Genomic DNA, 22,955 nt, shown 5'->3' with positions numbered 1-22,955 from the left:
AAGCAAAAATCCTTTAGCAGTAACTTATTTGAGACTTTAAATGCTAAAGACAAACAGGCCTCATTAGGGACAGAGGTGAAAAGTTCTCCCACCTGCCTCTTCCTGCCACTGCTAACAAGGAAAACATCATGCTGTTGTTTATACGTGCAGTTCTCCATTTCACAATGCTTAAAAGAGAGGTTGCACTTTCCTCTTTACCTTTAGAGTACGGTCTGCAATACTCTGCTACTCAGAAAACTTACACAGATATTAAAACACTTTTCCTTTGTCTTTGATTTGCATATAGATTACAGAGGAAAGCTAAGCCAAGACCCCACATCCCATTTCCACCTGGGACAAGGAGAAGGGAATTTTCAAAGCAGGGCTACTAGTAAGCAGCCATGTAGGATCTGTGAAGGGAAATGTTTCTCATCTTGAAGAGACTGACCCCACAGTCAAGATCCAGACGCTCCATCCAAAGAGCACATTGTGAACAACACCACGTCCTGTGCAAAGGGAAGGGAGAGCAAAGTCAGCTGTTAAGGAGCAGAAGCTGGCTCCAGTACTCAGGAAGCAGCACAAATGTTTTGTTTCCTTAGGAATTAGGACAACATATAGATTTAAATCCATCAAGTCTAAGAGTTATGCATCAAAACCAAACACAGACTTGCCACGAAGAACCATCAGAAGCCAGCTAATCTCGCCCTTAGGGCCTCTGAAAACCAGTGTTTGATTTGGTTCACTTCAATCTCACTGTAAAGCAGCTTTGCAATTCCTATCATACACTGTGGGCTGTGACACCACTCTGATCCATCTCCTCCTCAGATCTACATATTGCCCTTTTCTGAGCTGCCTGAGAATTAATTATATGGAAATGAACAGTGTTAGATAAGGGCACTCCAAGCAATTGACTCTCTTAAAGGAGCTGGGATCTCTGCCTTCAGGAAATCTGTGGCAATGCTCATTCAGTACAACTGTTGTTAGAGAATGAGTTTAAGACCCAAACAAGCACACACTGGTACTACACCCATCCTCTCACTTCTGTGGCCAGAAACAAACATCTGCTTAGCCAAGGCTTGGGCTCCACCTCTGTCTCTTGTCACCACCAGATCACATCAGGGCAGCATTCTGACTGAGGATGTTCTGTCAAAACTGTAGGTGACACACAAACAGCAGCTCCAAACAAAAAGATTAACACTCTGACTTTTAATATGTTGTCTGCATAAGCTCCACCTACCCCTCCATGGAATGCAAGGCACTAACAGCTTCACAGCCTCATGTGAGCTGGAATTTCAGTACCCAAGAGGACTTTAATCTCACATATGCAGACAGAGATACACCACAGCATTTTGGCAGTTACAACAGCTTTTGAGACTGAATGGAGGGGCACGCGCATCAGAATTTTCTCTTTCTCTAACTGTAAAGATAAAGCTAAACAAACGTTTGCCTCAGCTACACTCATTTTTCTACACAGGGAAGCAGAAAACACATTTGGCAGGTCCTTAATGGCATCCTGCAGTTTTATCAGACAGCACAACTTCCGTCTGAACACTGGTAAAATGCTTAAAGCCAGGAGAAATGCAGCAATTCTTACACCTCCCTGCTGAAGCTTAACAGGTCAGCAAAGTGCTCAGTTGATTTGGTTAACAGATTCTTTAGATATCTTTTAGATAACCATAATCTACCTGAGATTACCCAAGTAGAAAGAACCAGAAACAGGCTACTGGTTTTGATGCTTCTGATGGATGTTTCCACGATCTTGGTAAAGTAATTCAGCTGTGGTGTACTTCAGCCAGCAGAAAAACAGCTTTTCAGAAAGGAACAATTTACTATCTTGCTACTTCTATACCATATTTTAAAGCCAGAAGTTGGGCAATAATTTCACTTTTCACGATCCCCTTGCACTTCATTTCAACCTAGTCTTGCCACATAATTAAAATTCTCAAAATCTAAAGAATTTGTGTCCCAGTACATGAACAACTGAATCGGTTTTGTAATATGGGCTCAAATCAGGGCACCTCTTTTGAGTGAATGTGATGCTGTTTGGCTGAAGATCCAAATCCTTGAGCAACTTTTCTGTTCATATGGCAGAAAGAGAAAGACAATGTAGGAGCACATCAGTCAAACAGAAAGACTTAAGGGAATAAAAGCAAGATTATCCAAACATGTTCGCTTCACCCTGGTAAACAAATTCTTGTGCCAACAGCAGAAGGAGCAGTTGTTATCTAGTGGTTTGTTCTGCTACTGTAATTCTGAGACATTAATACTAAACAAAATTTGGGGCTTTCTTATACATCTGGAAAAGGTCAGAGAAATGCAAGGCAGTCAGTTATACAGTACTCCAGATTATAATAATGCTCAGGACACCATTTAATTTACTGTATGAGAAAATGGAACTGCAGACTGCCCTGCAATTTCAGGTAGACACCCATGCTAGAATAAATACACCAAGGTTTGTATGGATAGGTAAAATCTTCGGTGCCCAACAGAGAGGTGCCGTCCTCTCTCACTGCAACCCCTTCTAACTTTGTATTGCCAGTGAAAAAATTAGTTCAGCTGGAAAAGACATATTTTGGGCCTCCACTTTTCTATCTAGTTTTTTTCCTTGAAAAAAGTGCTACTCACAATAACAAATAAAGCACTCTTCACTCTTTACCTTAGAAGTGTCATTTTATCACTATCAGTGCATCTACATTAAGGGATTCCACTGGCAGAGCTTAACTAGCTGAGGATGAACATGCAGACTAATGCAGCTGTCCCAAGCAGTTGTAGCAGAAACAACCTTACAAGCACGTTCACAGGGAGTTAAAGCCACATAATCACGTTGCAAATCCATGCCCCCTACTTGATACCAGCTTAATTTTCCTAAGCAGGTGACCCTTGAGGGTCACAGGCAAGAAAACATGAGCTATAACTTCTCAACTGGACACTTCACTGTGATTTTTTTTCTCTGTAAGAAAGTACCAAAGGAAGCTACATTCCTATATACAGAATATTCTCTTGTACTGTCAACCCACTAAAAATAACAAACTAAAAACACTGAAAAGGAAAGGGAAAAAATCCCAATGCAAGTGCTGTGCTGCAAGAAAGTAAATAATGCCATAGGAAATTCAACGATAAAGGGCAACATTTCATTTCTGCAGTTTAGAATGGGAAATAATGAGGTCTGTCGTGGCAAACATACTTTAGACAAAGACAGTGTACTAAATCTAGTACTTAATTTAAGTAGAATATACGACGTAATATCTGATGGGACTGAGAGCTAAAGTAGTTATTTCATTTGAAACTAGATAAAACTCTCAACATAATTTCATACAAGGATATTCTCATCCCTTTAATGTGGCAGAACACACGACACACAACCCAAGGTCATGGAGGGGATTTTGATCTGGGCCTGTTGTTATACTGCAACTCCTCTGAGGATCAGCATAATCTTCATGGCTTTCAATCACTCATACTGAAAATCTTAAAGCTGTTAAAATACCTTGGGGTTGTTTTGTGGCTTGCAGCATGTTCTGGAAGGTAAAGGACAAAGAATTAACAGCAGGCTCAGCCAGCTGAGTGGAAATGAAAGGCAATCTGAACTTGAGGCTGTCTCCTCAGGAAACACACGCATTGGTCGGACAATCACAACTTCAAGCTTGGCAAGGTGCTGTATGTTCTGAAGGACAAAACCCAAAACCCGGCATTTAAAAATGTCTGCAAGATTATTTTATCTAATCAGGACCCAGTACAACCACCCTTTGTTACGTTCCTCTAGCAAACCTTGCACTTCCAAGGGATCCAGTGTCATTTGGCTTTGCAAAAGCAAAAATCCAAGGGTGCTCTGAACACTGCTCACGCCACTGTATTTCTCAAGCACCTTCCAAAGGGACCTTTAATATTCCAAATCTTCATTATTACTCTCCTATACACTAACCCTGGGCAGTAGACCCCTTGAAGTGCTCTACCACACCAACCAGCTCTATTTGAGTGTCTGAAAGAGGAAACTTCTCTTCTTCATTTGAAGTGAAGAACCAGACAAACAAAACGTATCTTTAACTTCCTGTTCATGAAGCAGTTGTAAACAAGTCCCCGTAAACACTGTACAGGTCACAAATTCCCAATATCTTATCTAAATGTTAAGCTGCTGAAGTGGATCTCAAAGCTCCTTCCAACAGGCTTTCCAGTGTGCCAATTACAACAACTGAGGCCACTGGTTATATAAGAGATGTAAAGCCAAAGCAAAAAAACAGTGTGTTAAACCTGATAAGTCAAATTGGTTTGTAGATAACTAAATGCACAACCTGCACATACATAAAAAAATCTTGTGCCTCATATGCTAAAAAAGCACAGCACACTCATCTGGAAGTCACACAAATTGTGGCAAGCTTGTTTTTAACAGTAAAACCTCTCTCTGGTGTATTACAACTACCTTGGTATTTCACCATTCTTCTAAAGACACTGCAAGGCCATGCTGCAGGTTGGTTTGGGTTGGGCTCTTTTCTATAAAGTAACAGTCTGCTAAATCACATGTATTCTCACAGTCACAATACATCATGGGCTGTAGACAGCTAGGGAAAGAAAATTTCCCTTTAATTTTCTCTTCCAGATCAATACAGTGCAATAACATGTGCCAAAAGTGTATCATCTCGGGCTGAAAAACACAAAATAACAAGCATAATGGGTGGAAAATAACACAGAGTTCTCTTCCTTGAGAATCATAAAAAAACTGCAAATGACAGGAAACCTGAAACAAAGTGCTTTGCGCTCACACAAGAGTCAACCTGGCAAGTTCACTACCACGGGACACTGATCTTTGGCAGAATTCTAAAAAGGCTTTGAATTTTCTTTGTTTGTTATGCCACAATGGGATGAACTCCAAAAAACAAAGTCTCAAACACTTCACCATCTAACCTGTGATCTTTAATTGCCAGGTTTTAGGAAGATATGTTAACTGCAGTGAATAAAGACCTTGGTTCACTTTTGGCTGGTGAATGACACAACACCCTTTAACTATTTTAACTAAGAATATTTGAGTCAATCTGCATTCACAAATCAGAACTAATTTTTAAGGTTACTGTTTTATGACATTAGGTGAACCATATTGTCAATAGTTCAGTTTTCTAAGCTGCTGAAAGTCATTGGAAGTGTCAGTGCTAAGGATGCTACATAACTAACACACAGACCACAGGAATGGAAATTTCTGTGATCTTACTTAACTAAAGTTAAGAATAATTAGGGGGGGGAAACAGAAACCCCCAAGTGCTGTTATTATAGGGAAAAAGTACCAGTGTGCAGAGCACCTGAAGAAAAATGAAAACCATTCAGACTCTGCACAATGCACAACAGCGATGCCAACTCCATCTGACTAAAATAGAGTTAGAGATTTTTCCTCAGTTCTATAAAAACAAAAGATGCACAAAGTATGCCTGATAATGCTTATTGGTTCAACTTTAGCTTACTGTCAAATTTTAATGTGTATTTAGGTCAACACTTGTGGTAAGAACTGTGAAGTACTAAGACCTCAATTACATAAGATTTATGGCCAAGTGAAGGAAATGTCACTTGCTCAGCATAAGAAAACACACAGTATCTGGTTCTAATGGAAAATAAAGTAAACCACTCAATTCTTTGCAAAAGTAAGGGGATCCATAAACATTCTATACAGTGCAACATTTAATCTAAGTAAAATGCACGTCTTTGAGACTAACATGACACGGGTTTTATTACAGGAAGCATGGGGGTGTTTAAGAAACTATCTTTTAAAAACTGCATTTGTATCGTTTCAATACAAATTGAGCTTCAGACTGCTTCAACAATTCTTTTGGGACAGATTCAAAAGACTGAAGTTTTTTATTTCCATATTTGTGGGATGAGAGTCAACCCCTGTGAACTCAACAAGTCTATTCCTCAGATGTGTCACACAGCTTTACACAAAGACCACAGCCTGGCAAAGTACAACAAACCTTCCACCAAGCAGCAGTGCTGTGAGGGTCTTCCAAAGCTCCAGGAATTTACCATGATTTTAACCAATGCAAGAGCAGTGTATCTCATCTTCTGCAATAGCTCCAGCAATTTCATGGCACTTACTTGATGGTTTGATTCAGACACTGAGTAAGACATGGGACTATGTAGCCCCCAGGCTCCTCTCCCAAATCCTTCCTGCTTTAAATAACTCACTGACATCTGCACTCGGTGGTGCACTGATTTTGGTGCTCAAAGCTGCTTATCACCTATAGTTAGCTGTAATGAGATCATGACTGCTCCCCACACATGCTTAAGCTGCTCAGACAGTACTGTCAAAGGACACAGAACAAACAGCCAGCCCTATCTTCTTGTGCCCTTTTTAAGATTTCTAAACTCACTTTTGGAAATGCTTAACAATACTTTGATACCAACAATGGAATTTAATTGGAATTAACTCTGGAAGTTTAAAAAATTGGAGAAAATGCAGCTCAGCACAGAACTATTGGGGGGGGGTGGGGGGAGAAAAGAGAAATGTCAAAACAGAACATATAAGCTATACAGTACTTTAGCTTTAGATCAGCACCTAAGTCAGCAGTGACAGACATAGGAGCATGCCCTGAAGAGAAGGCACCATTGTGTCTCCTCTCTCCACCCCAGGAAAGTACTTGTGGAGTTCAGTTTCTCTGGTTATCACCTTTTGCATTTCAAACTAAGAAAGACCATTGCTCAAACAGGTCAGGGGCTTCCCCACCAGGAAACTGAACTGTGTGACAACCACTACTCAAACACACCATGTCTGAAGAAAACAAGGTCATTTGAGTCTGTTTATACCACAGGTATACTGAGTCATATCTTTGTTGATAGAGAGCTGGGGCAAAACAGATATGACCAGCTTTCTTCCAAATTCAGGACAGCATAAAGTAACCTTTTGAAAGACTATGAGATCAGCCTTAACTTTCAGCAAACTAACCTCAGAATAGAAAGGAAAAAAACAGACAATGATAAGAGTTCTGAAATCATCACAATGTAATTCAGCTGTAAATCCAGCCACCTAAATGGCCAGAATTACTAGAGCATGAGTGAGCCTCCAAATCCTGCAATTTTAGTTCTTATTACAAAAACTGACACCGATTTGGTGAATGAATGGGACTGATTTTTTCACTGTGCTAGTGCACTTACCTGGGTGTTCCTATAGTATCCTGCAAAGATAAGAGCAAAACTCCCACAAATTGTTTCTACATATACTTACTTGAAGGGTAAAATTACAAAGGGAGAGGTAAAAAGCAAGCAATTTATTTCTCTTTGCATCTCTAAGGTGGCTGCATATGTATTCTGAGCAAAACAGAAAAAAGTTACCTTGGAGATGTCACCCAAGCTCCTTTGGTTGAGCAGTCACTGGAATATGGAGCCAACTTCTCACAATCAAGAGGGAACAGGACCCCAAAAGCAAGTCAGCCTGCAAAATGATGTATGGAAACGAGTTAGCAAGTCCTAAATTAGTTTGTATTTAGATCTTTACTTGCTTGTCAATGCAGAATGTTTGAAAGTATATCTTCCCTAGAGAATGGGACTGGAATTCACAAGTTCCTTCCAGGATGCAAATGCTCACACTCATTCCTGTGTGCTCTGACAGATGCTCTTTACCAAACCCACCAGCTGGGCTGAGGGGACACACTGTCCCCAGTTGCCTCAACCACCCTCAGCTGAAAATTCCCAACCAGGGTGGAGCAGAGCAGAATCCATGACTGTTCCTCACCAGGCAGGGATGGGCATTAGGGAAGAAAGGCAGAAGCAGAGTATATTAAACCCCAGCAGCTGAACAGGCCTGGTTGTAGGCCCCAACATAAGGGAGGTAGCATTTGGCAAAGCAGCAGGACAGCTGGTGACGGAGATAACCTTTCTAACTACAAAAGCTAAATCAGAGACAGCTTATCTACTGAAGCTCCCAAGCACGTGTAGTGACATCCTACCATGACAGATACATCCATATCATAACCTCTTTCACTGCTTTTATCAGATTTGGTTGACTCAGATCTTCTACTAATATAATTATGACAGCTATCTCTGTAATTTTTTAACAAAACAACTGCACCCATCGTAACTACTGTGGACACACTAGACAGACAGAGAGACACCCTATAACAGCAAAGCTTATTCCTTTACTCCCAAAGAAGGGGTTCAAACATTAATGACATCACATACTGACAGGGGTGATGCACAACAAATGCAAGTCTAAGAAGCTTCTCTTTTACACGCAATTAATGCCACTCAAAATGCATACAGAGGAGTCTGTGGAAATAAATGAAGGCAAAGGACTCGCACCTCAGTACCATCTGCAGAGTGGTTCACACAGCATGGACTGCACAGGAAGCACAGGCAGCCCAACACACTGATTAAGAGAATTGCATCTATTAGGAAGCACATCTACCCGAACAGCACACTGGGAAAGCCAAAAATAACAGCTGCTGCCACATCAGAACGGCACAACACTGCGCACAGGCGATGCCTGCAAAACAGAAACTAAGCAGCCACACACACACACACACTTCCTCTTCCTCCCCCCACCACCCCTACAACACCAGCAACAAACCTGATACTAAACACTGGCCAGCATCCTGCTCTGCATTCCTGTCACATCAGGAATAGAAATGAGGGAGACTGACTGCTAGTGCTCCTCCACATAGCTGAAGGGTTCCTTCAGTTTACAGCACGTAACACAAATACTTGACATGACTCTTGCAGAGGGTTCTGTCGCATTTTCTTTTCTTTTGCTCCTTTTCTCAAGCTCATCCATTTCAGAGCTCACTAGGGACCCCCTCTACTTAATAGATTTGTTTTTTATAAATTCCCGCTTAAAGACCGAGAGGTCAGAAATAAAAGAAATTGTTCCGAGGCACGTCACATAATACAAACAAGCAAGCAGAGAGCCACACACCAACTCTGCAAGTCAAGTTCAATGCTAAACCCTGCCCAGCACCAAAATTGACACTGTCAAATACCAGAGTAAACAAACCAGTCTGCAGCTTTTGTTCAATACTGAGTTCTGAGACTACAAATCCCAGCATCAACACTCCACTGAGAAGCTCACATCTCCAACACGTTACAAGCTAATTCCTGATGGACAGACTGGGGGAACCTACATCAAGTGAATTGCCTGGGTTACACTGCAATAATCAAGGCCTCTGTCAGATTTTCCATGGCTTCTCTATCTCCATTTCAACCACAGATGGAAGAAACACATCTCCTCTAGAGCATGGGTTCTGGATATCCAATCCAAACTTAGCACCTACATTTCTTATCCCAATGGAAAGCAGTCTGTGCCACCCCATATACAGTGTGCCAACCAGAATTCACCAGATCCACAAAACCCTTTAGGCATGTAGAAACTAACTAAAAACTGAAATCTGAAAAGTGATCAAACCTTTTTACAAACATTTGGTGATCTACTGGACCAAAGAGACTGTGCCCTGTAAGCAGATGGTCAACAAATAGCCCCAAGCTTGTACAGATCTCCTCTTCTCACACCAGTCAAGCTCAACAAGGTCACATTTCAGAGCTGGGTCATTTTACCCAAAAGGAGTAAGCTCCATATTTGTGGGAGAAAAGGAAACAAACCAGGCAGCTCAGATAGGATGAGCAGAGCATGCAACTGCACGATTAAGAAGAATTCACAACACTTGTTTAAAAGGCCAATTAGCTGATTAAGGGCACAGGTACTGCGCCAGCCTGGGCACTCTTCTGACCTCTGAGTGCTTGTTACTCTAACCTTGACTCTTTAATACGTGCAGTGGAAGACAAAGTAACTTCCAAGTCAGTTGACTAGCACAATGTGCCAAGAGAGGGGTTCCCAAGGTACATCTAATTTTCCTTTCTGCAATATTTTTATAAGAAGGATGTGCCCAGTGCTGTCAACCTGATGATGAGGCACACAGTAATTCACAGAAGCAGGAGAGAAGTATGGGCACTACTATTTCATTTTCTTTTTAAATGTATGTAAAAATGTGGTTTAAAATTATATTTATATACAAGTAAATAGAAAATGTAAAACTACAGTGTTGCACTCTTACACAGTCACACTGCAGATTACCCTGCAGTCAGGCAAGACCCCATTCCAGCACCAGCCCCATTTCAGTTGCACCTGCAAAATCATTTAAGCACCCACAAAGCTGAGCAGAAAAACTGACAGCTTGTCTTCAGCTTCATCAGTCTGTAAGTCGGGGAGCTCTGGTTCTCACCTGCACAGGCACAAGAACAAGCAACAAGGCAAGAACCTCCTATTGGTTGCAGTCTGTACTTACATGAGCTGAAGTACCTGTGAAACCACACATGGAATGCGAAACTGGTGATCAGAAGTAGATCTTAAAAACTGTCCCCTTTCCCATCTCAACAGATAATCATGGTCACTTGCTCTTCTTCTATGCAAGAACCATGCAAAAGTGCCAAATGAGAAACCAGAGGGCTCAGGAGAGTGTCCCACCAGCATATCCTACTCTTTCCATTAAGGATTCCTACCTAATAACCTAGGCCAATAACCTTGTATACATCAACTTCCCCCTCCAGGAGTTAAGGATCACTTCCCCTGTTCTCCCAAAAGTCCTTACTAGACAGGAAGCAAAGGCAAGGCCATGAAAAAGGACATTTCAGATGAGCCTAACAAGCTCTAACCAGGATAGCATAGGTTGTTCATTCATGCCCTGGAAATGGTTGTGCTGAAAAAGCTGAGAGGGTATGAAACACCCGCTGAGAAAGAAAAATTAGCATTAAGACAATTCAAAACATTCACAAAACAAGAATGCGATGCTGTTGAAAAAGCAACTCAATGTCATCTTGCTTTATAGAGCTCAAAACAAATTCTTTTCACAACCTAACACTTTCCTTCCAGCTCCAAAACAAAGCACTTACCTTAGGTCAGAGCTAAACTAACCCAGAAAAATACTTCCTAATCTAAATAATAAGAAATTGTTACATAGGATTAGGAGAGACCTATTTAGGGTTACAGTGACAACAAACAATAACTTATACACCTAATTCTAAAACACTTTGAAGTTCCTGACAGAATTTCCATAAAAAGGAAAACAGAATCATAGTTCAGTGATAAGCAACAAGGATACCATTATTTTTCTCCATCAAAAGTCTGACCACACACACAAATGTTGGCATATCAGCTGCAGGTGACAGTTCACTACAATGAGAGTTTCACAAGATGTTACTGCATATTATTTTGTGAGACAAGCTACTAACTATGTTTACACAGCCCTACATTACATTAAGAATGGACAGAGACCCAAGTCCCCACATTCAGCATTTCGTTAGCAAAAATAAATTTTAGAATCCAGCTCTGGATGCTCTCAATACCAAGTTAAGTCAGTTGAACCTGAAGGAAAAAAAAGCAGATGGAGCAAAAACAGAGCAAGACAGGTTGAAATGACAAAGGTAGCACATACTAAAGTATATTGCTCAGGAGAAAGAAGGAAAAAAAAAAAAATAAAGGGCTGATGCCGAACTTAAAAATTAAGCAATATGGACGCTGGGACCATAAATTCAGTATAAATTCAGAGTAGCTAAAAAACGAACAGGAGTCGGTACAACCTACTCTAACTCAATCCCTCCTAGGAAACCCCGTTGAAGGTTGGTCCCGGTCCAGGTCTGCAGACCCATGAGCACACCCCAGGGGACTGGCTGGCGCTCCGGGTATCCCCAGCGCTCCCGGGGCACCCCACACCCCTCCCCTGCCGGGGGGCAGCACGGACGGGCCCCAGCCCCACCAGCCTCCTCACCATGTTGGTCTCATGTTACCACCGCGGTTTCCGAGCTCCTTCCTGCGCGCAGCTCCTGTGGAAGGCAAGGAAGGGCACAAAGGGAGGAGACGCTCGCTCTGCCCGCTGGGCACGGCCCTGCCCCGGCACCGCGCTGCCCAGCCCCGGGAACCCCGCCCCGGCCGTGCCCCAGGCGGGCCCCGCGGGAAAAGCGCCCGGGTCTCACCCACGCAACACACGGGGACGTACCGGGCTCCCCCCAGCCCCTCCTCACGGGGCCGCGCACGGACTCCTCCACTCCAGGCCCATCCCGGTGCTCGCAGCCCCCTCACTACCGCCGCTCACGGGGCCGTGCCTGGGTACCCTCACTCCCTCTACGGGGCCGCACCTGGGTCTTCCCCTCACGACAGCGCGCTCGGCTCAGCCCCCCGCCCCTCAGCCTGGCCAGTCCCGGCCCGCCGCGGCTCACCGGGGCCGGCGCTGCCTGCACGGCCGGGACACCGAAACGCGGAGCCCCAGCGCCGCCGCTCCCCGCCGCTCGAATCAACAACAAGATGGCGGCGCCCGGGAGGGCGGAGCCCGGCCCTGGCCGTCATAGCAACCGCGCCGTCCAAAGCCCGCCCCGTCACCCTGCGCACCAATCCACACCCGAGTCCCGCCCCACAAGGGCCCTCTCTGGACGTTGATAGGTCAAACTCGGTGTCGCTCAAGCGCCGAGCCGCCCCGCCCTTTCCCGAGCGCGGAGGGCAGCGCACGTTAGGCACACGTGACGCCAGCCAAAGCCCCGCCCTCTCGCGGACAGCGCCTCCTCATTGGCTGCTCTCGGAGAAGGGGGGGAGCTTGGCCAATGGGCGCGGCCTGCGCGTGCTGGGCGCGCCCCGCCGGGCCGCGGCTCCGCGCTCCGAACCGCGCTACTCGATCAGAACCCACTCCCGGCAGTTCCGGGTTCCGAACCGCGCTACTCGATCAGAACCCACCCCCGGCAGTTCCGGGTTCCGAACCGCGCTACTCGATCAGAACCTACCCCGGGCAGTTTCGGGTTCCGAACCGCGCTCCCCGATCAGAACCCACCGCCGGCAGTTCCGCGCTCCGAACCGCGCTACTCGAACAGAACCCACCCCCGGCAGTTCCGGGTTCCGAACCGCGCTCCCCGAGCAGAATGCACTCCCAGCCGGTCTGCACTCTGTGTTCCCCGATGCAAACTCACACCCGGCCATCCCGCCGTCCCACACTCAGAGCTCCCCTCCCTGAGCCCCGGGCCCGCTCCGCATCCCACTCCGGTCCCCTCTCCGAGTGGGGTCTCGCCAATGGAACATGCTCACGCACCACTCCGGTGCTGTAAAGGGTTAAATTTCCGAACAGTCACGGTTCCCGTGGGTTCAGGGCAAAAGGGACCCTCAGGCAAAGTCACACAGGTGACCCCTCTCACTGTGAAATTTCACGGCTGGTCCCTGTTCCCCTTCCCTCCCCTTAGTCACCTACTCCCCAAATTAGTCTCTTCCCTCTTATCCCGCCAGCGCTTCATTTCCCCAGGAGCTGCCAGGGAGGCGTCCCGCGGCGCGCTCCTTTGAAATTCAAATAACCGGTTTCCCACCTCCCGCTGACTGACGCCTTCAAAGCCTCCCGCCGCTCCCAGCCTCCTCCTGCGGCGTCCCGCTCACCTGCACCCACGCTAATTCACTTTTCCTCCCAATTATCAACCTATCCCCTCTGCCGACCAGCTGCTCATCCCACCCGTTTGCGCCTGCGAGCGCTTTAACAAAGTAGAGCTTGGGGGAACGCGGGACTTGGGGCAAAAGTTGCTCAAAATTACCCGTGGCTGAGTTTTCTTGCCCCAGATAACCTCCCTGTGGAAGACTGCCCCGGCTGGGTCATATCCAGAGGCTACAGAGATGCTTCTGTGACCGAAGCAGACTTGGCCAAAGTTCTCGTAATATTTTTCACAGTGCCAAGTCCTCTGCCAATCCTTGTCCAGGGTCGTGCCACTTACACCGCTGACGAGACAGTGCTAATGACCACCACAGCAGGACAGCCACCAGCAGCACTGCCCGGCAACAGGACTCCCTAAGACAATCAGAGCAGCGTGTGCAATCCCTGACACCATTTATTAGGTCTACACTGGTTGAGGTGGCTCAGAGTCTGTCTGCACCCCTTGTGCAGCAGTTTTGGCCACAAAGGATGGGTCTCCTCCTCGGGGGCCACAGCAGCTGTCTGCCAGTGCTGGTGTCTGCCCAGCACTGCCCACATGGAGCTGTGGGTCACAAGAGCCCCTCATCAAGTCAATCCCTTCAGATCCAGCGCCGAGTCCCAGTCTCACTGGTGAAGAAATAGTCCCTGCCGTTGCCTGAGATGGAGGCAGCACTCAGTCACTGCCCCGCGGGCCTGGTCCCCATCTCTTCTGCCCGGGGGACAGAACCTGAGGCTGCTTTTGGGGCTGCTGGGGCTGGGGCTCTGGCACAGGGCACTCACATGGGTCCTGAGCACGGCCATCAAACTGTCCCTGTGTGGATTAGAGAGACAGGAAAGGCTGCTGAGGGCCACAGGGCTCTTTCTGCCTCCCTGGAAGGGCACCCACCCTCGCTGTAACACACTTACTGGGCTGCTGGCATGCGGGTGTCCCTGTTCCTCCTTGCCCCTGCTGCACTCCACCACATCCCAGGAGCAGAAGGAAGAGGGGAAGGGAGGGAATGCTGTCAGTGATGAGCTGCCAGCCTCAACCCCAAGTGATGCTGCTGGGAGTCACTTGCCAGCTAGGTTTTGCCCTGCCAGCTGCACCCAATTAAGCCCATCATCCACATACCTGATTGTCCCTTGACATAGAAGGGGACTGTGACAGAGCTATGCTCCCCCAAACACCACCACCTTTCACCCGTGCCTGAGCACCAAGCAGGTCTGCCACCACATTCACTTGCTTCCCCGTGTGCTGGCATGCATCACTTTTGTTCTTGGAGGATGCTGTGCTGGGGGAGCTGCCAGGGCCACCCACAGGGCCTGAACCTGGATCTTCTCCCTTGCACGGTCACTACAGCCCCAGTGTCACCACGCACTGTGTCCCCAACTTTACCAATGAACCTGGATCCAGCTATGTATCACCTCAGGGCAGTTATGCCACTGGAGGCGGCTGTAATCCTGCCCATGGGCTTGCATGTCTCCTCCTCGCTGTGCAGACACTTGGTACAGGCTGGTGTAGTGGCTCCCCAGGATCTCTCCTCTGTCACCTGTCACCATCACTGAACCTCCAGGGGTTGTGAAGCCTGCTCACCTCCTCCCTGGGAGCTTTCCCTGACAAATGGGGCTCACCTCTGCCAAACAGGGGCTCCCCTGGTGAGCTGCAGTGACCTCAGCCCTGGTGCTGGCACCCAGCCTTGCAGTAGGCATTGGCACCAGCACTGTGCCATCCCACCCTGTCCACTGCAGAATTTGTGTCCTAGCCTGGCCACCGACATCACTGTCTACTGGCCAAATTGCTCTCTGTGCTCCCATAGCTCCCATCAGGGCTGCAGCCTTGCCCTGGGCAGAGATGGCTCCCTGGCACAGCAAGCCACGGCCAAATGCAGAGTGTATTAAACATACCCTGTGTGCTGTGTCTTCCTGGCTACCTGCGAGGGCAATATAATTACCAGTATGACTGCTCTGGCCATATAGCACTCACCTCTTGGCCAGGAACAGCTTGCCAGGGGCTCGGTTGCTGTGGGAGGAGCAGAAGGCAGCCGTGAACCCTTAGTATTGCTCACTGTGACACGCCGTGAGGCGGGCTGGGGCTCACCTGCACAGCAGGTACCAAGCCGTGCAGCCCAGGGTGGCCAGCAGCAGGGCACCAGAGACGGTCAGCACGGCCACAAACCAGGCTGGTGGGTGCCACACTGCCTCTATCCGCATGACAACCAGCGGCTCCCTCTGCAGCGTCTGTGGGGGCAGCGGGATGAGGGGCCATGGCAGGTTCAGTGGAGCCTGGAGCACGACCTGGTCAGTGGGCTCTGCTCACCGTGTGCTGGGTGCTGGTGCTGGGTGGCACCGGGGTGCTCCGGGGGGCAACGTGCACCACCAGTGCCACCACGGTGCTGCGGCGGCGGGCACCGGAGCCGCCCCACACCTCCACCAGCAGGACAAAGCGGTGGGGCTCGGCTCGGTCACCGGGGAGGTAGACAAGGGTGTTCCCTTCCAGCCGAAAGCGCCCGTCTTCATTGCCTGGACGAGAGGGCCTGCTCAGTGCCACACAACGGCGAGGGCTGTGCCCTGGCTTGGCCGTTCCTCACCTCCAACAATGCTGTAAGTCAGCACGGCACTGTCGGGGCTGCTGTGGCACACCAGGCGGGTGACAGGCTGACGGCTGCCCGGGGACCCGGCCGTGATCTGCAGCTCCTGCACCTCGGGGATGCACACCGGCGGCTCATCTGGCACAGCCTGCCAGGAGCGGGGGGAAGCGGTAGGGCACCGCAGTGCCCGCACCCACCCCAGCTCACCCAGTGGGCTGCCCTCATACCTGCAAACGCACAGACACGTCGCACAGACGGCTCTGCCTCTTCCTCAGGTCCAGGTCATTGTGGGTGTCCGTCAGCCGCACCACCAGCCTGTAGCTCCTCTGCTGCTGGGAGCCCAGGGGTCCCACCACGCGGATCTCGCCTGTGGGGAGGCGTGACCTGCTAGGAACCAGTAGATGCCATGAGATGTGGCAGGGGCTGGGGAAGGGGCCGGGTGCTCACCAGTGCGCCTGTCAATGGAGAAGGGCTGTGCAGGGCCAGACTCCCCCTCCAGGCTGTACTCGAGGCTGTCAAGGGGGTAGTCGCGGTCAGTGCCAGCCACACGCCCCACGACGCTGCCGAAAGCTGCTGTCTCTGGCACGGTGAAGGTGGCACCGCTGGGGCACGCCGGTCTGAATTCGTTGACAGGTGTCACCGTCACAAGCACAGGCACACGAGCTGTGTGGCACACAGCTGCTCAGCCATGCTGGCACCACCCCACAGCCTGTGCCAGGCTGGGTGACATGGGGACAGAGGCACCAGCCCTGGGCTGGAATCTCTGGGGCAGCAGGGATGGAATGTTTCCTCTATGATCTGCTGTCTTGGGGATTGGGAAAGATCTTTTCCTACCCTAGGGACATGGGCACTCACTGCTCTGTAGGGGCTGCTCTCCCACTGTCACCACAATGGTGGCTGTGAACTGGAAGCCCAGAGCAGCCATAGCCTCTGAGTCATAGTCCAGAGTGGTGTTCACCTGCCAAGCCAGGAGGAGACTGTCAGGCAGAGCCGAGGTGCTCTGCAAAGCTCAGATGCCCTGCAGAGCCAGAGTATCCCACAAAGCCAGGGTATCCCACAAAGCTGCCACGCCATGGAAGAAGGAGGGAGCAGGCAAGGAGAACAAGCAGGCCCTGGGGAGCAGGGAGCCCTGAGGAGCCCTGACCCAGAACCTGGCATGGCAGCACATGTCACAGGGTTCCACTTGTCCCACTGGGCTCCGGGGGCTGGGCTTGCTGTCCACCTGGGCACTGCCCATGTCCCCGCTCACCTTCAGCTGTGGCCCCTCCATGCAGAAGTGGGAGAGGGAGGAGGGAGGCCCCTCAAGAGCATAGTGCAGACACCCATCAGTGCTGGTGGAGTCAGTGCACCTCAGTGTCTCCAAGATGCTGCCGGGGGACATTGTTTCGGGCACCTGGGACCTGTGGCAAGGCAGCCAGCAGCTCAGCCTGTCTCATGTCCTGGGTGCAGCAGAGAGCCCCATGCACCCCACTGCCCCCTGAACCATACACAAAGATGGCTGGAACACATCTTGGTGCCTGATGGTCTGTCCCCTGCACGGTGACATTGACCGTGGCGGTGGCGTGGTCGTCGGGGTGCAGCACGTTGTAAGCCCGGATGAGGAGGTGGGCACGGATCACCTCCAGCCGGCGGGTGCTGCGGATCTCACCTGTTACTGCAGGAGGAGCCATGGCCTCACACTGGGCACAGGGACAGGGCATCCTTGGGGATCCCTGCTGCCCTGCTCACCTTCATCAATGGTGAAGAGCACGGGAGCCACAGGAGCAAGGATGGCATAGCGTACATTGTCACCTCTGGCATGGACCTGTGTGATCACCTCCAAGGGACCAATGCCTTCTGTCACCGTCACAGCCCGGTGTGGCTCACTGCAGGCAAAGTGGGCATTGTGGCGTGGCCTGGTGCCACCAGCACCCCCCTCCTGGCCCCAGCCCACTCACAGGAAGGTGACACGGGGACGGAGTGATGGCAGCACCTCTACCCTTACAGCTCCACTGCAGTTGTGCCCATGACGATCCATCACCTCAATCTCCAGCCTGAACATCTGTGGGCCAGTACCAGCGCAGCTGTGGGCCAGCCCCAAGTGGTACCAACAGTGGGGATGGGGACAGGATAGGGATGAGGCTACTAATAGGGACATGGACAGGAATAGCAATGGGATGGCAACAGAAACAGGGACAAAGGATGCAAGGGATGAGAATGGGGCTTGGAGTAGGAACAGAGTAGGAAAGAGATGTGGAGACGGAGATGAGTATGAGAGACTAGAGTCTAGAGTGGAGACTAGAATGGACAGGAATACAGACAGGGATGAAGATATGGACAGGACTTGGGATGCAAAAGGTGATGGGGACAAGGCTAGAGCACTTCTGGGTCCAGGGGGAGACAGAGGCCTAATGGGGAGAGCAGACTGTGGAGAGCTGTGAGCAGGGAGGGGCTAAACCCCGGTGGACTGAGAGGTGACTGTGACCAACCTGGGGCTGCTGATGCTCACCTGGGTGTCCTTGCTGGGGTCAAAACCATTGTCCGGTGCCAGTACCACACCCCGGCGGGTGAGCATGAGCGGTGTGTTGTGGTTTCGGAGCCTGAACTGGAAAGGAGGGTAATGGGAACCCCTGTCCCACTCCTCCATACCCGGGGTCCTGCTGTCTCCAAGGCTGCTCCCTTCTGTAGGGGTGTGGTCCCCCAGGGAGTTGCCACTCACCGTCAGTCCACCAAGCGGCTGTGGCAGCACCGCGTACAGGGGCGTCCGGGGCGCCACATCTGCCAGCACTTGCACCACATCACCCTCTGGAGCACAGCATGGCTGTGGAGGCTTGGTGCTGGCTGGCACCCACAGCCCCTACTGCCCTGTGCCCGTTTCCTACCTGCACTGGCAAAGGGAGTGTCACAGCGCAGTACATGCCCTGCTGTCACCCGGACAAAGAGCCGCTTTTCCACCTCATCTTCACCAGGACAAGCAGCCCGCAGGATTAGTGTGTACTGGTTCACCTGACGGGCATTGAGCTCTGCACCAGCGCGCAGTGTCACCTGCCATTGGGACACAGTCACTCAGCAGGGTGCCTGCCAGCTCCTGCCCCACTCCCTATTCACCAGCCACACCTCTGCCCGGAATGTGGTGGCATCTATGGGGTCAGAGCTGACGGCGATGGAGTTGAAGGGGTGGTTGGGCTCGATGCTATCCAGGGTGACATTGGGACTGCTGCTAGTGTTGCTGCAGGACACGGTCACCTCGGCGACACGGGTGCCTGACACTGTGTCCTCACTCAGGGTCACCACACGTGGCAAGTCAGGCAGGACTGGTGGAAGACCCCAGGGACCACTGATGACTCATCCAGCTGTGCTCATGGAGCTCTGCCCCTGCACCTGAACACCAATGCAGGTACAGGTTTCCTTCCCAGGCACAGTTGGGTCCAAAACAGCCACTCTTACCTATTGCCTTGATGAAGGTCCCTGCAAAGAGGAGAGTGTCACCCCAGCCTGCCAGGCATGCCCTGGTAATTCCCTGGGGAGGCCCCAGAGTTCCCTCTGTGTCATGCTCTGATGAAATCTCAGTGGTGTCTAGATATGCCGCAGTGATGCCCAAAAGAAGTCCCAGTAACATCCTGGCAATGCTGAGGACACCCTGAGGACACCCGGGCAATACCCAGAGCATGCTTGTACGATAGCCACTCCCCACCTCAACCCAGCTGCCAATCTCTTTGCCCATCCTGAGGTCAGCCCCAGGAATGTGGGAGCAACCGAGCTCCCCTGTCCCCTTCCTCTCAGTCATCCACCAAGGATATGACAAAGGATGCCACGAACACTGTGACCTTGAAGCACCTACCTGGGGCACAGAGGCTGAGGAGGAGGAAGGTGAGGTGTCTGTGCATGCCCATGGCTCGCAGGGTGTTTGGGACAAGCCGCAGCGGGTTGCCAGGGGTGTTGGGCACCACCCCGGTGCGGCGTCATGCCGTCCATCCCCACCCGCTGGTGGCCGTCCCGGCCAGGGGAGGAACAGGGCACGGCTCCAGTGCCCCCACCTCTGCACGCTGCCGCTCCCTGCTCCTCGCCACTCGCAACTTCGTGAGGTTTGGCTGCCACCCCACGCTGCTTCACCACACGGCATGCTAGGGAACCGGGAAAATTAGCTGGGAGGTAATTTTTGGCCATGTTCTTGTTCATTTGCAAACCAGTGCCGCTTCTCCTGGGATCCCCATTAAACACTATTAGTTCCCAATTAACGGGCGCTGCAGCCAGGGTCACTCTTCCCTCCTGCAGCACCCAGCCCAGCTCTGGCAGCCCGGTGGCGGGGGGTGCCGAGGGGGGTGCGCCCGCCGGGGCCCTGTACCGGGGCTGCCCTCCTTCCCGGCGGGGCGTACCGGGCTGCGGGACCCCGGTGTTCGCGGTGCCGCCGCCCGGAACACGGATCCCGCCTGGCCCGGGGGTGCCCGGGTGGTGCCCGGCGCGGGGCCCCGGGGCGGCGGGGAGGGGCCCGTGGGCGGGGCGGAGCCCCGGGGCGGCGGTGCCGGTGCGGGCCGGGCTCACGTTACGGCGGCCCCATTGGCCGGGGCGGGGCGGGGCGGGGCCGCCGGGCAGCGCCGGGAGGCGGCGGGCACGGCCGGGCGCTCCGTCCGCTGTAGCTGTCGCTGCTGCTGCTGCTGCTCCGCCACCGGCGGCACTGGGAGCGGGGCCCAGAGCGGCGCCGGGGGAGCAGGACCGGGCATGCACAACGCCCGCCCGGACGAGCTTGGCGCCGACCGGGTGAGTGCCGCCGCGGGCACCGGGAGGGGACGGGACGGGACGGGACCACTGTGCCTGCGCCCCGCCGTCCCGGGACTGCCGTGACGAGCCGGCGCTGCTGGTGACATCAGGGCCGTGACATTACACGCGAGGCCAAAGGCGGCGCGGGGGACGTGAGCGCCCGGTGGGACACTGGTGGTGTGGGGGCACGGGTGGCCAGCGGTCGCAGTGTCCAGCTGTCAAGGTGCCAGCGGCACCGTCCCCCCGGAGCTGCCACCCTGCCGCCCACCGGGGCTGCCCCGAGGGACGGCGGTGACAGAGTGGCCCTTCGGCTCTCCTGGGCCTGCCACATGCTTACCCAGCACCTCACAACCGGCTGCCCTAGTGTTCCCGGCCAGCGGCGGGACTGGGCGGCTCGGAGTGGTGGCACATTGCCACTAGGACTGGATGAGAGGGTCCCAGCCAACGGGGAATGGGACAGGGATTGCGACGGGGACGTGGAGAGGGACAAGGACAGTCCTGCCAGCAGCTCTGTCAGGGCCAGCCAGAAGGGACGGAATTATTGGTCCTGGAAGCAATCCCTCCTGCACACTCAGCTTCCCGCGACTCCAGCGCGGAAAGGAAAGCGGACGTAACACCCTGCTTTTGGGTTCAGACAATAGGAATTCAAGAGCGAGGAGCGGCCCGGCTGCGGGAGCCAGCAGTCCCTTTCAGCGCCCGCCCGGCCGTGCTCCGTTCAGCCCCGGCTGCCTTGGTCCCCTGTATTCCCCAGCGTTTGGGGGGCCCGGGCTTTGGGCGCTGGCCTGGCTGCACCCTGACGTCACCTGGGGTGTCTCCAGCTGGAGGGCACAGGGTGGGTGGGCGGCCCTGCCAACGCACGGGGGGAGAGCCCCACCCCAGCACCCGCGGGTGCCCTGGGGCTGCCGCTGGCCCCGTGCCACCGAGTGGGACTCTGCCGGAGGGGTGTCCCGATTGCCTCCCCACCGAGAAGGGGGCACTCGAGGGGCTACAGGGGGGGCAGTGGAGCGCCCGCTCCTACGTGCCGTGGCCCTCTGTCATTTCCCGCAGGCACGGCCGGGGCTGGGTGCCTGCTTGCTCACCCGACAAGCCGCTGCACGCCGGCCGGCTCCGCGCAGGAGCCGCAAGAAAGCGGGGCCCGGGGCTGCAGGCAAGCCGGGACCTGCGCCCCGCTCTCCGCACCCTGCTGCACGCCCATTGCGCCAGCGAAGCCCCCTCGAGCCGGGGCGGAGGGCGCGGGGTGCCGAGGAGGCTGAAATGGGGGATGGCGGTGCTGGCTGGGGGCAGTAGCGATAACCATGCTGATGTGCCCTTTCCCTGCAGTGGTGCCGGCGGGACGCAGGGCCGACGCTGCGGGCGCACATGCACGGCACGCGGCAGGCACCGCGCCACCCCGGAAGGGCGCCGGGACCGGCCGCCCGTGCCCCGCGCCCCGGCTCGGCGGCGGACTCGGCCTGCAGCCTGGATCCGGGTGGCGAGGAGGAGGAGGGCGGGGGACCGGCCGCTCGCTCCCCGCCTGCCAGCGAGCGCAGCTTGGAGTTCGACTCGGGGTACTCGGAGGCGTCGGGAGGCACTTGGAGGGAAGAGGAGGTGCCCGTGCGGCGCCGGCATCTGCTGCCCTGCCAACGGGCACACCGGCTCTCCGCCGGCCCCGCCGCTCCGCCGCCCGCCCCCGCCCACCGTGTCCGCCCCAAATCCACCTCGGACGCCTGCCTGGAGCAGTGGCGAGCACTGGAGCCCTCCGACACGCAGGACTGGACCGTAGCACTGCTGTCGCAGAGTCGGAACCGGCAGCCCCTGGTGCTGGGCGACAACTGCTTCGCTGACCTGGTGGAAAACTGGATGGACCTGCCCGAGGTGGGCGCCGAACCGCGTCGCCGAGCCCCCGCCGAGCCCTCCCGTCGGCTGGCCAAGCCCCCCGCCTTCCTGCTCAGCCTCTCGGGCAACGTACGCCGAAAGCTGGCCAACATGGCCCGGCCCCGGGGAGCCGACGGTGCCCGGCCGGGGGGCCGCGATGCCACAAAGCGTTTCTCCTGCCCGCTGGGGCTGGGGAGCCAGCCCAAGGGCGCCTGCTTCCATCAGTCCCACAGCAACATCGCTCAGCTGGCCACGGACTTCCACCGCTTCACTGCCTTGATGAACAGCCGCAGCCGCCAGCCCATCATCTGCAACGACGTTATCGGCTACATTTAGTCTGCTGCTGCGGCCCACACCCTCACCCTGTAAATAAACCCCCGTTTTGTACGGTCTGGGCACCGCAGCATTTATCAAAGGGAGTGCC

At 52.8% G+C, this 22,955-nt stretch overlaps 3 protein-coding genes across 8 annotated transcripts in view; 1 reads left to right on the top strand and 2 right to left on the bottom strand.

Moving 5' to 3' along the window:
- Positions 1-12,252, bottom strand: part of IP6K1 (inositol hexakisphosphate kinase 1) — a 36,493-nt gene extending 24,241 nt beyond the window's left edge. For both annotated transcript variants that reach the window (XM_033071689.2, XM_033071690.2), the window contains exons 1-3: positions 12,154-12,252; positions 11,706-11,760; positions 7,285-7,384 (exon numbers count right to left, since the gene is read on the bottom strand). The gene's annotated coding sequence lies outside the window, so the exon portion shown is untranslated. The remainder of the gene's footprint in view (positions 1-7,284; positions 7,385-11,705; positions 11,761-12,153) is intronic.
- Positions 12,253-13,770: 1,518 nt separating this feature from the next.
- CDHR4 (cadherin related family member 4) lies at positions 13,771-20,242 on the bottom strand. 5 transcript variants are annotated; one of them, XM_033071708.2, is made up of 20 exons: positions 19,761-20,242; positions 19,367-19,559; positions 19,037-19,233; positions 18,802-18,964; positions 18,639-18,724; positions 18,429-18,524; positions 17,878-17,981; positions 17,669-17,805; positions 17,429-17,594; positions 17,190-17,340; positions 16,796-16,898; positions 16,388-16,603; positions 16,168-16,307; positions 15,941-16,088; positions 15,670-15,872; positions 15,451-15,590; positions 15,337-15,372; positions 14,280-14,322; positions 14,154-14,184; positions 13,884-14,028 (listed from the first exon to the last, which is right to left on the bottom strand). In XM_033071708.2, exons 1-20 carry the CDS (start codon positions 20,040-20,042, stop codon positions 13,973-13,975), a joined length of 2,691 nt encoding a protein of 896 aa, XP_032927599.1. In that variant the 5' UTR covers positions 20,043-20,242; the 3' UTR covers positions 13,884-13,972. The 5 variants fall into 5 exon arrangements, with proteins under 5 accessions (XP_032927598.1, XP_032927600.1, XP_032927601.1 ...); XM_033071711.2 differs by having other exon boundaries at positions 14,280-14,347; positions 15,338-15,372; XM_033071707.2 differs by lacking the exon at positions 14,280-14,322 and having other exon boundaries at positions 13,771-14,028.
- A 304-nt stretch (positions 20,243-20,546) lies between these two features.
- Positions 20,547-22,923, top strand: INKA1 (inka box actin regulator 1). Its single transcript, XM_033071713.1, has 2 exons — positions 20,547-20,677; positions 21,998-22,923. The coding sequence occupies exons 1-2, from the start codon at positions 20,639-20,641 to the stop codon at positions 22,865-22,867; spliced, it is 909 nt and encodes a 302-aa protein (XP_032927604.1). The 5' UTR covers positions 20,547-20,638; the 3' UTR covers positions 22,868-22,923.
- The last annotated feature ends 32 nt before the right edge of the window (positions 22,924-22,955 follow it).

This window comes from Catharus ustulatus, chromosome 13 (assembly GCF_009819885.2).
Source record: "Catharus ustulatus isolate bCatUst1 chromosome 13, bCatUst1.pri.v2, whole genome shotgun sequence".
NCBI lineage: Eukaryota > Metazoa > Chordata > Aves > Passeriformes > Turdidae > Catharus > Catharus ustulatus.
Note: the sequence above shows the minus strand (reverse complement) of the source record. Positions and strands in the feature narration are given on the sequence as shown.